Genomic DNA, 17,099 nt, shown 5'->3' with positions numbered 1-17,099 from the left:
CAAAATACATGATTTCCTTTAAACAGTTTATGTATAAATTCATATCTGTGGCAAAATGTAATTAGCTGCCAAAGTAAATATGATCACCCAGAAGACTTCCAGTGAGCTCAAATCAGACAGCCTGGTAAATCAAGCATACAGGCAGCACTAATGCCAGCAGCGGAATGAAGGACTAGCTACTGAGTTGTCCCCTTTGTTTCTGGACATAAGATGGAGAGGTTCTGACTTACACAAATTCAAAAGTGTTACGGGAAATTCAACTAACACTGGAACTGTGCTTGCTCCATATTTGTAAAAAGGGAATAAAGATACTTTGCCTCATAAGGTCCTCATACTGATTAAATCAGAGAATTTATGGACAGTACCTGGTAGGTAAGTAGATGCCCAGTAAATATCAATTTTCTTCCTTCCTCCAACTGGTTCCCATCCCTTGGAGTCACTTCTGGCCAGTAAGAGGTCTAAGTTGGTTCCACAGCTGCTTAGGACAGAGGGAAGTGTGCTCCCTACTTTATAATTCCTCCATCAGTTCCCAAATTTTAGACTGCAAAAGAATCACCTGCAGAGGTTGTTAAACTGCAGTCTTGGATCCCACCCTGCAGAGATTCAGCAAATTGCAGTCAAACCCAGAAATCTGCATTTTTAATCTTTGAGTTGTTTAAAATATATTTATTTCATTGTTGTGTTGGCATCAAAATTCATATTTGGAGATGTTCTGTCATGTTTGTGCATTAGTATCAAAAAATTTAAAAACTGGCTACAGTACTTTCTGAATTTCTGTATAACTAAAATTTTAAGACTACCCTGTTTAAAAATTTCCTTTATTTCCTTAGATCTTTATGAAACAGTTCATCTTTTGCAGATCATAGTGCTTTATTAAAGATTCATGTCTTCTTTTCCCATTCCTTTAATACAAAAAAATTTATTCAATCATCAGTTATTTTCATCTGACATTTCACTAAGTACAGGATTCATAACGTCAACATTATTAGATCAGTCATTCAGGTGGGTCACACAAGTTTATCCTCATTGTGCTGAATACCCACTCAAAAGATAAGCTGAATAACAGATGCCTCCAGGTGTATACAACAACAACCTTATTAGCTTCTTGAAGTGAACTAGTACTGTTTAACAGGTCAGATTGCTAGTCTACGAAATAAACAGAAAAAGACTCAAGTGTACAGCTTTACGTATCATCAAATGTCAAGTTCATTTCAACAAGAACGTCTACAACTAACTTCATTTGTACAAGTTCTCTGCTATCATTGCAAAGCCTCTCCTGAACAAAGTTATAATTTAAAATTTAAAACAAACTTGATGAGATAAAATGTACCAGGTGGCTTTTCTGTAGCAGAAATTAATTACAACCATTTTTCCTCAAGCAATTTTAAAGACAAGCAAAGTTGAAAATAAATATTCAAGCATACAGTAAACTGAAGTCTATATTTAGAAATTCAGGTACAAAGCACAGCAGAGCCGATGAAGATAAGAAGATAATTTAGAAATATAAGCTAGCAATGAAGCAATAATTTCTTTCAAATAGCAGGAAACAAATTCTCCAATACCATTACTTAGATCATTATTTAGCGTTCATCCATTAATTTTGGTTTTTTTTTTTAAATCCCCTTGCTAATTATGACATTTGACCAGATATACCAACAAATATACCTTTAATCATACTGGATGAAATAAACAACAATTTAATTTTTGATTAACTCCCTAATGACTTTCCAGTGTTGTATATGGTAGAAAGGTTCAAGAACCTTTGTGGATTTACTTCAATCTCTGCTGGTATTTATGAAAGCTTTTAAAAGCTAAGTTTTGTTCTTACCCATTTGTTGATCCACATTATTAATGTAAAACTCTTAGTGGGTTGCAAACAAACCCTTAAGCTTTGGGTGTTGGAGTGATCTAAGTTCTCAGGAATGCTGTTTTGACTTACTCCAGAGCATCACCTCCTTTCTTCCCCTTGCTTGTTAAAAAAAAAAAAAAAAAAAGTCTGCAGAATGGTGGCAAATTTCCAAACTTAAGTGAAGGAAAATTAAGATTTTTCAGGCTGGGATTAAACCCTTGGTTAAGAGAAATGCCACTTTTAAAATTTTTATGAAACTGAACATGAAACAAAAAAAGGATGAATTCGGGCTTCCCTGGTGGCGCAGTGGTTGGGAGTCCGCCTGCCGATGCAGGGGACACGGGTTCGTGCCCTGGTCCGGGAAGATCCCACATGCCGCGGAGCGGCTTGGCTCGTGAGCCATGGCCGCTGAGCCTGCGCGTCCCGAGCCTGCGCGTCCGGAGCCTGTGCTCTGCAACAGGAGAGGCCGCGGCAGTGAGAGGCCCGCGTACCGCAAAAAAAAAAAAAAAAAAAAAAGATGAATTCCAGCTAAGTCATATTCTTTTAGAATGAATGAGACATGATGAGACGTTCATGAGACACAACACACTTATCATCCGTAACCAAAAAATTCAATTTCCTGCCTGAAGTTGACTTGGAAAGTGGTACAAAGTTTACAGCTGCTTTAAAGGAGTGTAAGATGACATTTTAAAAGCCTGTCAAACAGCAGTTACATGTATTTTACATTCAAAACTAATCTATGGAGCCCATTCCGTTCAATTTAAGAGTCAGCCCCCACACATCTGTGGCTGCTTTCACTGTGTTTTTTGAAAGGGGTACTGCTAGTAATTTAAGCCATCCTGGAGACAAAATAGGTGTGAAGAATTTTTTATATCTTGGATGCTTTAGGTAATTCTTAAGAACTTAAAATGATTTATGTTTTCCTCCTTAATATGAAACTCTTTTATTAACACAGCTTCTGACCAGCAAAGAAATGTTCCTTAGGCACTGTGAGGTTTATTAATGATGGAGCATGAACCCAGGTTGAAGTGTACAATCGGGTTATAACTACTGACAGTTATCAAACACTATCCTAATCTGCTGAGAGCAAGAAATGCCTTTATGTCACTAATCCTGAGACTCTTGAGGGAAAACTAATTTCACAAACAACTTCTGAAAGAATCCATATATAATAATAATCCTAAGAACTGCACATATTCAGGGTATTAGAAAAGATGTTTTCTTTTGTAAGGCATCAATGATTAAATTAATATAATGCCTATCTAACAAAAGATGGTTAATACTCATAAAACCATGAATCTTTTCTTTTAAACTTCTCTAGTTTCTGCTACTTTTACCATCTTAAATAAGAAAAGAATGCCTCTTCGTCTAATCAACTATGGTTATTAAAAAAGCTAAGACATCTTAAACTATTAGGCACATCAAAGGTACGTTTATGTAGGTCAAGGTTCCCTTCTTAAGGGGCAGATGAGTTACCTGGCACATTATACATATGGAACTGTAAAGATCATCCACTAAATTCAACTTTCACATTTTTAGTTAAACTGAAAGACTTATGTAGTAAATATTCAAATATACCTTATCTTTAGTTACAACTGAATAAGTGTAACATTTTACCAGATAAAAAGCTGGAATTTAAGTATGAGAAACCTTCATACACTGTGCTAGTATTGGTCTCTTCCTTTTAGACAAAAGCCAGTCAGTCATCAATACTTTCAACACAGCAGTTAGAAGATAAACGTACAAAACAGGTGACTTGGTTGTAGTCTGTAATTGAGCAATTCAATGCCACTGGCATCATAATGCTGTGGAGAGCAAGTGTATCTCCATATTTTAGTCAGATTTGTCTTTCTTCTTTCCTGTTAAGGGCACTTTGTTTACAACAGCAGAGCCAACAGCTGTAACACCTCCAGCCACAGCAGACATGCCCCCTTTCACCAGCCCTATTCCCATGGAAGGCACAGTTGTAACAGCTGTTTTGGTCACCTCCAGACTCTTTCCACCAATCCAAGCCACACCACCAATGGTGGCACCAACGGCTCCCTTTGTAACACTGAAGATACCCCCAGTCACACGGGACAGCATGCCTGGTTGCTGCTGTGGGTGATCTTTCATTGAACCTAGTAAGAGAAAATATCAAAAGACAGTCAAATATAAGTCTTTATAAGAACAGTACAAATCACTGAGTAACCTTCCTAACAACCAGCAGATTGTACTGAAAAGGTCAACCACATAAATACATATCTGATCAAGACATCAAGAGCTCTTCCCTCAAGGGTATAGTTGTACATGTTTTTAAAACATCTTGGTCCAATGCTAAGTCTTAGTATCTATGAGAAGAAATCCTTTAGAGACTAGACAACTTTCATAAAATGGAAGACTATTTTAAATGTCTCCTTGATTTATAGTTTTACTTTTAATAAAAACATCTTTATTTTATATCCTAAAAGGAGCATGAAAAAATAAAAAGATATATATATTTAGCCCTTATTTCCTTGATAGAATTCAATCAGTCATTACTGAAACAACCTTCTTCATTTAAAGCACTGGTTCTCAGGTATGGTCTGGAACCCTTGAGTATCCCGAGTATCCCCAGGACCATTTCGGGGTAAAAACTGCTTTCATAATAATATTAACATGTCATTTGTCTTTCACTTTCATTCTGTCACCTGTCTAAAACAGAATTTTCCAGAAGCTAAATGATGGGCAGTAACACAACAGACTAAACACAGAAGACTAAACTGTGAGAATCTAGCTCTCTTCTATTAATCCAAATATTAAAGAGATTTGCAAAAATTTTAAAACCATGTCAGAAATTCTCTGGTGGTCCAGTGGTTAGGACTCTGCACTTTCACTGCCAAGGGCCTGGATTTGATCCCTGATCGGGAAACTAAGATCCCACAAGCCACACGGTATGGCCACAAACAAACAAATCACCCTGCTCACAATTTTTTTTTTGTTTTGGAAAATAGTTTCATATTTTTCAAAAAATATGTTAATTATGTTAATATGTAATGGGCCTACTGAGTTCTTTTCATAATAAAATATTTAATTTCTGTTTTTATTGTTAATATGGCAAATATCAACAAAGATATAAGCTCTTTGGAATCCTCAATTTTTTTTAAAGTAGAAAGCATCCTGAGACAAAATAATTTGAGAACCACTAACTTAAATATATTTGGGTTTCTATTCTATGTGCTCCTTAATAATGTATTTAAAGAGCTAATATTATATGTAAAAATAGGAAAATTATTCATCACTTAAAATCCTGTTACCTACATATAATCTTTTTTGTAACATGGAGAAACCAGAGCTATGGTTAATACTTCCACTGCCTCAGTAATTTTTATAAAAGAGAGTATGTGATTTAAGTATCTAGTTTGTAAAAACTCTTCATATACTCCCAGAAAAGGTAACATCAGTATGAGATATTCAGATTTATTGTCACGAGTCTTTTCTCTTTGGTTTCTTTGTTTGTTTAATAGAGGCACTCAAACTGGCATGTAACCCCAAACTCCAACATAAAATGACTAGCAGGAAGATTTCATAAAAATTTGCTTCTGCCAGCCTCAAACACACACAGACCTTTTCTCCTTCATAATCTAATGACTCAGGCGGCAACAACACATAAGCAATAGTGTTTTTATTTTTTTAAACTTCATGAAAAAATACTTGGTAACTATACAGTTCAGGCTATAACCACTAAAAAGGTATAATCTCACACAAGAAAGGTAAATTCTTGGGTACGTAAGTTCAACTAAGACACCCAAAGCTACTATAACCTAGCAGAATGTGGTTATCAGAGAAGGTAACATTGGAAAACCAACAATATTTGAAAGAGAAAAAAAATCTGAAAATTGAGTTTCTTTAAATACACAGACACAAATTTACCTTGAGTAAGATTTTCTTTTCACTGTTTGGAGATTTTACATCCTTTCACAGGAAGAAAGTCTCATTGATTAGTCAAAATAGCTCACTGATGAAGATATAGCAATGGCTAAATTTATAAAACCAACTGTTTAATTGAAACTGAGTAATAAACATAGTTAATATAAAAATTTTTAAATAGCTGAAATAAAAGGCTTAAGACATAGATAAGCATTTGAATATATTAATTATAAAATTATGATGGAAAGGATTACATAAGTGGTCATTCTTTTGTAATCAAGGTTAGTAACACTAGGAAAAGGGGAAAATCTTGATTTGAGGATAAAGCAGATAACTACCTCATGCTGAATATTATCCTGCTATGCCAAATTTGGTGTACATGCATTTAATGAAGGCAATTTTTCTTAGTGAAATCAGATACATACTAATGCTGTTGATCTCTTAATTACAGTGTACTCTTTTTTAAAAATTACAGTGTACTCTTAATTACCACCATATAAATTATCCACTTTGCAGACTACTTTTAACAGGTTGCCAATATAAAGACATCCCTGAGGCTGTTCTCTTAACAATCATGCTCCTGGACAGCCTTTATCTCTTTCCTGACTTCTTTCTCATAAGTCCTTCCTAACTTTCTCACTGAGCCCTAACTTTTCTTTTCAAAACTCTAGACTACTAGTCCTTAAAAATAAAGGGAGAAAATAAAGAAAACAGCTACTCTGTTTCTGTACATAGTGAGGACATGCATGTGTGCATTTAGTGTTTCCAAAGATTTTTGAAGGTAAGAATAAAATGATTCCTGATGTCACAATTTTCACACCAAAAAATAAATTAAGCAGACACTAAAACCATGTATTAAAAAAGGAAGAGTTACCCATTATAATGTAATGAATAGCAGGAGTTTAACAACAAATCTCAAGTGCCTCTTGAAGTGAGTTTTCGTATGCATGACATAACCTAGTCCATCCTTCCTCTGCACCTCACCCAACTCTTTACAAGTGAAAGGATAGTCGTGAAATGGTCTTAAAAGAGTAGCAGAAAAATATTGATAGACCTTATATAAAAGTTACATTATGTCCCCATTTACCAATATCTATGCTTTCTTATTAAAAGCTAAAAATGTTAAAGTATTTTTGGAACACATTTACTGACAAGGAAAACAGGTTATGTTACTTTAAAGTTAATGAAAACAATCAGAAGTTTAATTCACTAGGATTTTTTTCATTCTTAGTATCACAGATGCATACTTACCTTCTGGTGGTTCATCACTAAGGTATGATGGGATTTCTTGTTGATTTTTATCTGTCTGATTCATGATCTCCTAAAAAACACACACATTTCATTTTAATTTCAACATCTGAGACTACCTCTTTTTATATGCTTGATCAAAACTTAATCAACTTTATTCAGATAAACAACATTTTACTTATTTTTTTTTATTTTGGCTGAGCCGCACAACCGGGGATTGAACCCCGGGCCACAGCAGTGAAAGTGCAGGATCCTAATTACTAGACCACCAGCAAACCCCTGATAAACAACATTTTTAAAACAACCATAACAAGACTACTTCACCTTGTCTGTCTTCTACTTTGTGGTGTTTGAGAAATACTTTCAATTATACTAGTGCACAACATAAATCTTATCTCAAATCAAGCAAAGACTGGCAGGCATGGTACAAGCTTTCCTATGTTGTTACTGCTGCTTCAACTGAAATTGAAAATTACCAACTGAAAGAAAGTTGGAAGGTGGGGATTAGCAGACAAAAATTTTAAGTGCCTCCTCCAACGGAATTTATTTCACAACAGACTCAAAGAAAAACCTATACTACGAACTAAAAAACATGTTCTACCTGAAAATTTCCTCAAAAACATGACATTCTTCTCCTATAAAGATGACAGCACCAATATGAATCACTAAGAGAAGGATTTTGATTACTTTTTTTTTTTTTCCCCCCGGTACGTGGGCCTCTCACTGTTGTGGCCTCTCCCGTTGCGGAGCAACAGGCTCCAGACGCGCAGGCTCAGCGGCCATGGCTCACAGGCGCAGCCACTCCACGGCATGTGGGATCTTCCCAGACCGGGGCACGAACCCGTGTCCCCTGCATTGGCAGGCGGACTCTCAACCACTGCGCCACCAGGGAAGCCCATGATTACTTTTTAATTGTTACTTTTAGAACTCGTATGAACAGAAATAGCAAAAGAATTCAAAATCCACTATAAAAAAAATATATATATATATATATACTATAGACTACGTCTAAGTACAAGTAATAATGGAAACTAAGAAATAAAATAAGCTATGTTGGGATAAAGAACACATAAACTTTCTTTTCCCAATCTCCTTTCTTAAAACATTTGATTTTATATTCCATTGACTTAAGTAAAGACTAAAACAAGTCAAGATTGGTCTAAAAGCTTTCTTGCTTGGCCAGAAAACGAGGGTTGTGATCCCAGTAGTCAACTAAGTATTTCTTAGTCATAAAACCATGAAGCCTAAATTATTGTATCTGTACATATAAAATACAACAGATTTTAAAGGATATTGTAAAATCCTGCCATCTGCAAAACAACATGGATGAACCTTGAGGACATTATGCTAAGTGAAATAAGTCAGACATAGAAAGACAAATACTATATTATGTCACTTATATATATGGAATCTAAAAAGGCCAAGCTCATAGAAAGGTGGTTGCACGGGGCGGGGGGTGTGGGGTAGGGGAAATAAGACGTTGGTCAAAGGGTACAAGCTTCCTGTTACAAGAGGAATAAGTTCTGAGGACCTAATGCACAGCATGACGACTGTAGTTAAAACTACTGTATTGTATACTTGAAAGTTGCTACAAGTAGATCTTAAAATGTTCTCACCATAACAACAAAAGTAATTATATGAGTTGAAGGATGTGTTAACTAACCTTAATCTGGTAAACATTCTGCAATATATATGTGTATCAAACCATTACATTATACACCTTAAACTTACACAATGCTGTATGTCAATTATGTCTCAATAAAGCTGGGGGAAAAAAGAATATTGTGAAAACTACCAATGTACTTTAATACGCTGATTAAAAATTTATTGAGTACCTACTAAGGGTCATGTTTTAGGTGCATAGGATATAGCTGTGATCAATACAGACCAAAAAAATCTCTGCCATCATGAACATTCCATATTGGCTAGTGGGGAAGACAATAAATACATATTCAAAGAATATACTGTTTATCAGATGGTGTTAAATGCTATGGAGAAAAAGGCATGAAGGGGAAGAGGATGTGATATTTTAAATGGGAGAGTCTGTGAAGGCCTCATTGTAGTGACATCCCAAAGGAGGTTAAGGATATAAGATATCCTTTCTGCCTTGAGGGCTCTTGGGTCAAGAGCCCTCAAGACAGAAAAAACAGTAAATGCAAAGGTCCTGAGGTAGGAGCTTACTACAGACAAGAAGGAACAGCCAGAAAAATGTGGCAGGGGCTGCAGCAAAAGGCAGTAGAAGAAGAGGTCAAAGAGTGAGGTCTGGATGACATAGGCCCATACAGGCCATCGTGGCAATTAGCTTTTTAACTCTGAGATGGGGAGCCAGTGAAAGGCACTGACCAGAGGGGTAATGTGTTCTGATTTACACTTTTTAAAGATCATTCTGGCTGTGTGGGGAGAACAAGCAATCAGAAAGCAAGAACAGAGACAGAAGGACCAATTGGGAGACTTAATGTTTTCAAGGCTCACACGTATTGCAACGTTTATCAGAACTAAATTTAAGTGGTCAAAGAAGGGTCAGGGAAGTTCCCCTTTCCTTTATGACTCCTACTGCTTTCAGCACCAGATGATCAGATAAAAAGTCATGCATATTTCCTTCTATATTTCAATAATTCAGGCAAAAAACACTGGTGGCAAATGAGGGTGGCAGAGGTAGCAGTGTGAGAAGTGGGATTTTTCAAAGGTAATTTAACTTCATGTAATTCAACTTGAAACATCTTTAAAACCTAAACCCTGTGTAACATGGGACCTCACTGCACCCCACAGCATCCAGCAGCATACGTCCTGTGCTTAAATAAATATCTTTTAGTTGCTCTAGTGAAAACCCTGACTCAGACCACTGATCAAGAGCACCTAATCTTATGCTGGTCTGGTTTGTCAATTTAGCATTATCATCCCATATACAGTTAAGATTTTAAAAGTAACAGTAAAGATATGTAATCTCTGACAAAAAAAAACCCAAAACCTGAGAGTATCAGCTGATGCATTACTGCGAGAAAGAGTTCCTGATTGATTTGCCTTAATTTTAAAACTCCCTTAAGCCAGAAATTAAATTAATTAAATTTATTTCCATTCATATTTATATTTCTTTAATTTATCATCATGGTAAGATCATGAGAAATTATACAGCGTAGTGTTTAAAGTTCTGGAATCAGAGAGCCTGCAGCTGAATCCCAACTTGACTATCAACTATATGGCTGAGGACAAATAACTTCATCAGATCCTTGCTGTTCAAGAAATAGAAATTAAAGATATTCTAGCCCTAACTCTAAGATGAGAATACTATTTAACAATTCAAAACAAAACATGCAGAAGCTCCTGGCAGAATGGCCAGAAGTGTGTGTGTCCCTTCCTGAAGAATAACTATTTTGGAGTCACTTTCTTCCCCAATGGACTGTTAATTCCAAAAGGAGAGACACTTTGTCTACCTTACTCAGCACTGCGATCCCAGTATCTGTATACCAAGAGATCATCTGGCTGATCAACTAATCAATAGATATCACAGTATTCTGTACAGAAATATAGGGATACTATATACACACATACATCTTACATATTTTAGCTGGAGTTTTAAAACAGGTGTGCTAGTAACTGCATACATTTTAAAACTGCTTTTCTGTATATATCCCACAAATCTCTACCAAAAGTCTTAACCTTTTCCTAATACAGAATCCCTTTTTTTAAAAAAATAATTTTTCCACATATATCTATCTTGTAATTTAAAAAAGAAAAAGACCATCATTTTAAAAGAGTAGAGCTGCGGACAACTACAAAATCTTTTAACTGGCCTCCAAGCTTCCACCTGTGCTCTTCCTTCAGTCTAGCCATGTCATACTCTGCTTAAAACCCTCCAACTGCTTCCTATTTTGCCCAGAATAAAATCCAGAGTCCTTCCCTTTGCCTTTGAGGGCCCAACATCTAATACCCCGATAGCATCTCCTACCACTCTGCCTCTTGCTCAATCCAGCTTGACAACATAGGCTTCCTTGCTCATCTTTTCCTGAAAGGCTCTTCCCCAGTATATGTACCTGACTTGATTCCTTACTTCCTTCAGGTCTTTGTGCAAATGTCCCCTTCTCAGAGGTCTTCCCTGACCACCTTATAATAGATTAGCACCCTCCTTTCCCTATCATTTTCACCTAACACACTGCTCTATTTTCTTCATTGCTTTTATTGTCACTTGATATATATGTTTACTTTGTGTCACTCACAATTAGAATGTAAGCTCTATTGGAACAAAGCTTGGTTTTGTCACTGCTCCATTCCCAGAGCCTTAATTAATGCCTGATGTGTGAGGATACTCAAATACTTGACTTTTTTGTATGAAGTAGAACTTGGGTATTAATGTGCGATAAAAGGAGAATATAGGGTGTAAAATTTCTAGCATGAGAAACTAAATAGAAATGATGATGAAGACAGGACTGGAGAGGAGAAGATGGACATTTTTTTAAATGTTTATTGCGCCAAGAACACTTAACAAATAAGTGTACACAGTATTGGTGACTATCGTTCAGTGAAAGGACTTGTTCTTGAACAGCTCTTTGAGATGCCTTCAGGCCATCTACAGGAGACTTTTAGCAGGCAATTGTATTTAAAAGGGCCTGAAAGTCAGCATGAAGTCAGAGTAAGAGTTGAGGTCCTGAGAATGGTCTGAAGTGATACCTGAAGCTGCAGGGGGTGAGTGATATGATCAAGGAAAAGAGCAGTAAGAGAGCAGACCGATAAGCTTATATGGACTGTTCATGTTTAAGAGGTGAGCAAAAGAGAAGCCAGCAAAAACAAACATAATACACCTGAAGATAAACAGTCAAATGAGACAGCCTCATGGAAGGCAAGAGATGAATTTATAAGCTTCCTAAAGATACATACAATGCAAACATTAAAATAATTTATGAAGATCAAATACTATGGATAAATGTTAATGTTGTATTTAGAGGATATAAAAGGCATGTATCATGAGATACTATATTTTTTTAAGTGCGCATAAAAAGACTGAAAGTAAATATACTGAAGTGTTAACAAAGATTGCCACTAGGGGGTAGAAATTATACATATCGGGGGAATAGATATATAGTATTTCTACATAGAGAGAAATATATATACTTAACATCTACATTTTAATATTCTACCATAAACATGTATTGATCTTGTAATTAAAGAACAATACATATTTTTAAGTCTTAGAAATCAGTGATACTCATAAAGGATATTTTTAAAGATGATACAGTTCATCTACCTAGTTACTGTAGGTAGTTATTGTTATCCTCAAATCAAGTTGATCACCTAAAAAACAATGTTCCTGAATCACAAAATGTTGACTTGAAGAAAAGATCACCCAGTTTTATTCACGGTTATGTTCCCCCACCCTCCCCCAGCCAGCTCCTGACAGCACACAAAGACCTCCACTCTTACAGCTCTTTTCCCTGATTTACAGTTTGAAAATCTTATTTATACTCTTACCATTTTTTTCTTAAGTACATGTTTTGGTTGTAAGCTGACACATAGTATTTGTGTAATAAATGGGATAAAAATATCATCTGTATCCACATTAACTTGAAGCATCATAAGATGCATACCAATAGATGGTCCAAATTTTTGGCTTAAAAAAAAAAAAAGGTAACTTCAAGCTAGATTCATGCTCTTCAAATGTACTTCTTTAAGAATAGGCAGTGCTATTCCTGGGGCTTCAAGAACCACAAGAGAGACATGAATTTTACTACACAGTAATTTAAAATAGTTTTGCTTTTAAATACACACTAATTAAAAAGTTAAATGAAAAGTGCTTGGGAATTTTTTAAGACAACTAGACTTTCAAGAAATTTCGTTCTTGCCTGGAGCCTCTTTAGGGTATACTCTCAGATTCATCAGCTCTCTCTTCCCTGCCCAACCACGCTCCCACCTCCCCTGAGTTTATGCCGCTCTTAAATTACATTCACAGTTACGTTTACTAGTGTTACCAAGAGTTGCAAACAGGATTATCAATAAAGTAGAAAATCTGGAGTTGTGTAGGCCAGAAGCCTGGCTACCTAGACCAGGAGAAATTGGCTTTGAAAGCCCTAAGAGGCCACAGAGATTGATTTTTGTTTTGTATACATATATTTTAATGTTTAAGTTTCTTGTATATCACTCATATTAACAGCAAGTATGTAGTATTCAAATTCCTACAGAACTCTTAGGGTAATAAGAATTATGCAAAAGCTCTAAGTATATGGAATATATTTTTCTGAATCCCTAATTTGATCATAAGACACCAAGTTACCTTATAAAGGTATTTTTGCTAAAATCCTTAACTATCTGTAATGCCATCTATGCTTTTTACTCACACAAACCTTTCCCAACCTCTACATACATATATGTGCCAAATTTTTAGTGATATTACCTCTTTAGGATATTATCACTTTATCACTAGGAGAAATGCTTTTTATATTACCACGCTGTTCATTATCATCATTACATTTTTTTCTCTTAAATTAGGAATTGTGAAGACAAATATGGCCCTAATCTAAAACTGGAAGAGGTAAATAATCTGCTTAGTAAAATTTTAAAGCACACACGTAAATACAAATAACAACTGACAGTAAAAGTATCAAAAAGACCATTTAAAAATGTTACCCTTAAACAACATTATTAAATTCTATGCAAACCATCTGCCCTAAACTCAACATATACTTGGGTCCCTGCTATGTGCCAGGCACCCTGATAGGCACTAAAGGTTTCAGTGTGATTAAACACACAGAGGACTACACTAAGCCAGAGTTTACAATCCAGTGGTTATATACTTTACCAGCGTTTATCAATTTAGTTGCATTCAAAAACAAAAAAAAGTCTGCTCTATAGGAGGAACTCATAATGCACAGAAATTTCTATTAAAAAACATAGTTTCTTAAGGAAGGCAATAAAAACAGAAAACAGCCTTGAGATCAGGACAAATAATTTAACTTACTCTATGGACATAAATCAGTTTTACCATTTGGTCCTGACATGTGAACAAACCATTACAGTACCAACAAAAACTGGTCATGTTTTTTTGTAAAGAAATTATGAAATGTGAAAGAGTTCTTTGCTATAGACTGCAATTCATCAGCAGTTCCTTTAAGCATTTTAGGCCAGGGAGAAATAATTCTTGTCCAGCTGGTAAATATATTGAGCAAGGATTTATAACAACACTATTCCCTAGAGGGTAATTTCTTCTAATAATAGAAATAAGTAAACAATGGACCCACCCTTTTTTTAAAGGAAAACAGGTGAATCAATGTTGTTTGTGGATATCTGTAACATTTTATATATAAAGTTTTCATTAATAATAAAAACAAAATCTGAAAACAGTACTCAAGTGTGCCTATGGCAACACCCCTCTGTGTACCAAGGGAAGTTAAGAAGCACTAATACATTGTATATGAAGCCTAACTACAAAATACAATGCACAACAGTTTACCTTCAAAGCCACTTCAAAAATTTCTTATTAAACAGTAACTGCCAATTTCCCTATAAGAAAAAGACTATAAATGAATTAGCTAAATTTTTCTACATATTTTATATATAGGAACTTCGCCACATCCTCACTCCTATGCTTTAGCTTCTTTGCCAAATAACTATAAGGAGCTTCAAAAAATACATTTATACAGAGCTTTAACTCACATACACCAACAAACTGCGCATATTAAAACACCAGCTTACTGTTTTTAGGCTTCTCTAGTTAACCAACTATCCTGAACAGGCTGCTTTTAAAAATGGCCCCTGCCCATTAAATCAACAGCAAGTGAACTACAAGAAATGCACTGAATGTGGCAGGAAAGAAAAAGTAATCTGTCAGTAAAACTTACACCTAGTGACAAGTAACAACTGACAGTATCAAAATGGCAATTTTTAAGTGTTGCCCTTAAATGAAACTTAAGGAGAATTACAATAACCTATCAAACCAAATAACCAGTACCCCAGTCATTTTCACTACATTATACCTCATTAGTTCAACAGATATTTGTGTCCCTACTATGTGTCAGACACTGTGTTAGACACTGAAGTTTCAGCCTGAACGAGAATGTCAAGGCCCTACTCTGAGGGTGTTTATATATAAACCAGTAAGATACCTTCAGGAAGTAGCAAAACAACAACTACTCAATGACTAAAACAAAGAAAGGTAAAGATTCTCCTGGAGTTTAAAAGAAAAAAAAAAAGCGAACCACACACAAGAACTACTTATACTTTTCTAACGATGTTCCTCTAAATAAGGGCATATTTTTACTGAGCTTGCTTTCTAGTACATATGTTATAACAAAGACTAAAGAAATGAAAGTGAAAAAAATCAAAATAGGATGCATGAGTTTATTAAAAGTTACTTCTTTCTTTAAAAAAACAGACATGGACACATAACACGCAGACATATACCTGTTGATGTGATATCAATATTCCTGGGGAGCCCTTTAGAGCACCCAAACCAGTGGAAGTTTTAAAGGTTAAACAACAGTATAGAACAAATAATCACAGATAGTAAATAAAGTGTTTCCATTTGGAATTAGTTCACAAGGGCAGAATAAATCAAATAAACTCTCCTCCTTCTCTAGGTGTTTCTAAACCTTTGCCGGTGGCCCCTTCCGGAGCCCCCCCTGCCCCCCACTGATCCCTTTGGGCACTAGCAAGTTTTCTTTTTTTTTTTTTTTTTTAAGCAGAGGGAGTGACGTGGCAGGAGAGGCAGAAAATGACCCTGTAGGAGCCCTGGCTAGGACTGAGCTCAGCACCTCCTCCCTCCGCTCCACGCTGTACACCCAGCAAACCCCACTCCCACAGGGTTCCAGAATTCCTATGTCTTCTAACGTACAAGAGGCGATCTGTTTAGGAGAGGGGACCTAATCCTAAGTGGGAGCCTGGGGACCAGTCTTGAGGCTGCGTGTGCATAGCAGGCACGGTTTTTATTTAGACTCGGGAGGCAGTGATGGCACTGGTGGGTGCTCCAGCAGTCCCCCAGTCACCCCCTGGCGCAGTAAGCGCCTCTCTCCACTGCTACACTTCCAAGTTCAGGTTAGGTGTGGGGGTAGGGCTACCTGGGAAGAACACTGAGACGGTCCACTGTTGAAGGATCGTGTGCTTGAACCCAAGAGAGTGGTTTATCAACAAGTTAGGAGTTAATGGGGCGGGGAAGCCCAGCACGCAGCCCCTCTGCCGCATCCCTCTCCTCTCGCAGGCTGCTGGCGCCCTCCCACCTCCATTTCCCCGCTCTGATACCCCAGGAGCTAAGAAGTCAGGCGGAAGCGTCCAAGGAGGGTCCCCAATCTCAAACCACGGCGGGTGAGTCAGAGACACGTAAAAGGGGGTAACCCGGCCAGCGAACCTCCACCCGCCCCCAACATCGTCCAGCCCCCCCCCCTTCCCCGCTAAGCAGCCCCCCCCCCCCCCCCCAAAAAAAAAAAAGGCCCCGCTCCGGGCACCCAGGCCAGGGCAGGGAGACGGTAAGGTGCAGAAGAGCTAACAGAGCTAACGGAAAAAGGCAACAGAGAGGAGGGCAGGAAGAAGCCGGGACGGCGCCCCCTACCCTCCCGGCCCGACTTACTCACCGCCGGGTCGGGGGCCGGCGCCGGGGCCGGGCGGAGGAGCGGGCAGCACCTAGGAGGGCTGAGGCGGCCTGAGCGGCGGGCACAGCCTGGGGTAACTGCGGGCTCCGTAGACGCCTCCTCTGGCAGTGGAGCCAGAAGACAAGGTTGGCGACGGTGCCTCCTGGCTGCGTACGTGGCGCCGGACGCGACCCGCCCCCTCCTCCGCTCCCGCCCCCTCCCGCGACTCGCGCTCCGACGCGCACGCGCACCCCGAGCCCCTCCCGCTCCTATCCGGCACACGCCCACCCGTTTCTCGAACTGCCCAGCCCTCCCAGCCACCCCCAGCCTGTCGCCTCCCGACGTGCGCACGCGCCAGGATCCCTCCCGCCCCGCCGGCCAACTCCCGCCCCTTCGCCTGCCTGGTGGCACCGCGAGAACCCAGGGCCGGCCTGTGCGCACCTCCTCCTGGGCCTCCCGCCCCTTTTCCCCGCCGTCCAATCAGATCGGGCGAGGGGCACGGGGCCTCGAGAATCCGTAGGCGGCGGCCCTGCGGACCGAGCAGTAACGACTGAGGCTTCCAGAAA

General features: G+C 38.0%; 1 protein-coding gene across 1 annotated transcript; it reads right to left on the bottom strand.

The window, feature by feature from the left end:
- Positions 1-2,823: 2,823 nt before the first annotated feature.
- Positions 2,824-16,705, bottom strand: TMEM263 (transmembrane protein 263). The gene is made up of 3 exons (XM_029204914.1): positions 16,537-16,705; positions 6,989-7,058; positions 2,824-3,969 (listed from the first exon to the last, which is right to left on the bottom strand). Exons 2-3 carry the CDS (start codon positions 7,050-7,052, stop codon positions 3,683-3,685), a joined length of 351 nt encoding a protein of 116 aa, XP_029060747.1. The 5' UTR covers positions 7,053-7,058; positions 16,537-16,705; the 3' UTR covers positions 2,824-3,682.
- Positions 16,706-17,099: the final 394 nt, after the last annotated feature.

This window comes from Monodon monoceros, unplaced genomic scaffold (genome assembly GCF_005190385.1).
Source record: "Monodon monoceros isolate NGI ecotype Baffin Bay Population unplaced genomic scaffold, NGI_Narwhal_1 Super_Scaffold_6, whole genome shotgun sequence".
Classification (NCBI taxonomy): domain Eukaryota; kingdom Metazoa; phylum Chordata; class Mammalia; order Artiodactyla; family Monodontidae; genus Monodon; species Monodon monoceros.
Note: the sequence above shows the minus strand (reverse complement) of the source record. Positions and strands in the feature narration are given on the sequence as shown.

Bases quoted from the DNA above. Each gene is read 5' to 3' on its own strand.
- TMEM263 (XM_029204914.1), bottom strand. From the start codon at position 7,052: ATGAATCAGACAGATAAAAATCAACAAGAAATCCCATCATACCTTAGT. The intron at 3,970-6,988 runs GTAAGTATGCAT...TTCTCTTACTAG, and splicing joins TAGTGATGAACCACCAGAAG to GTTCAATGAAAGATCACCCA.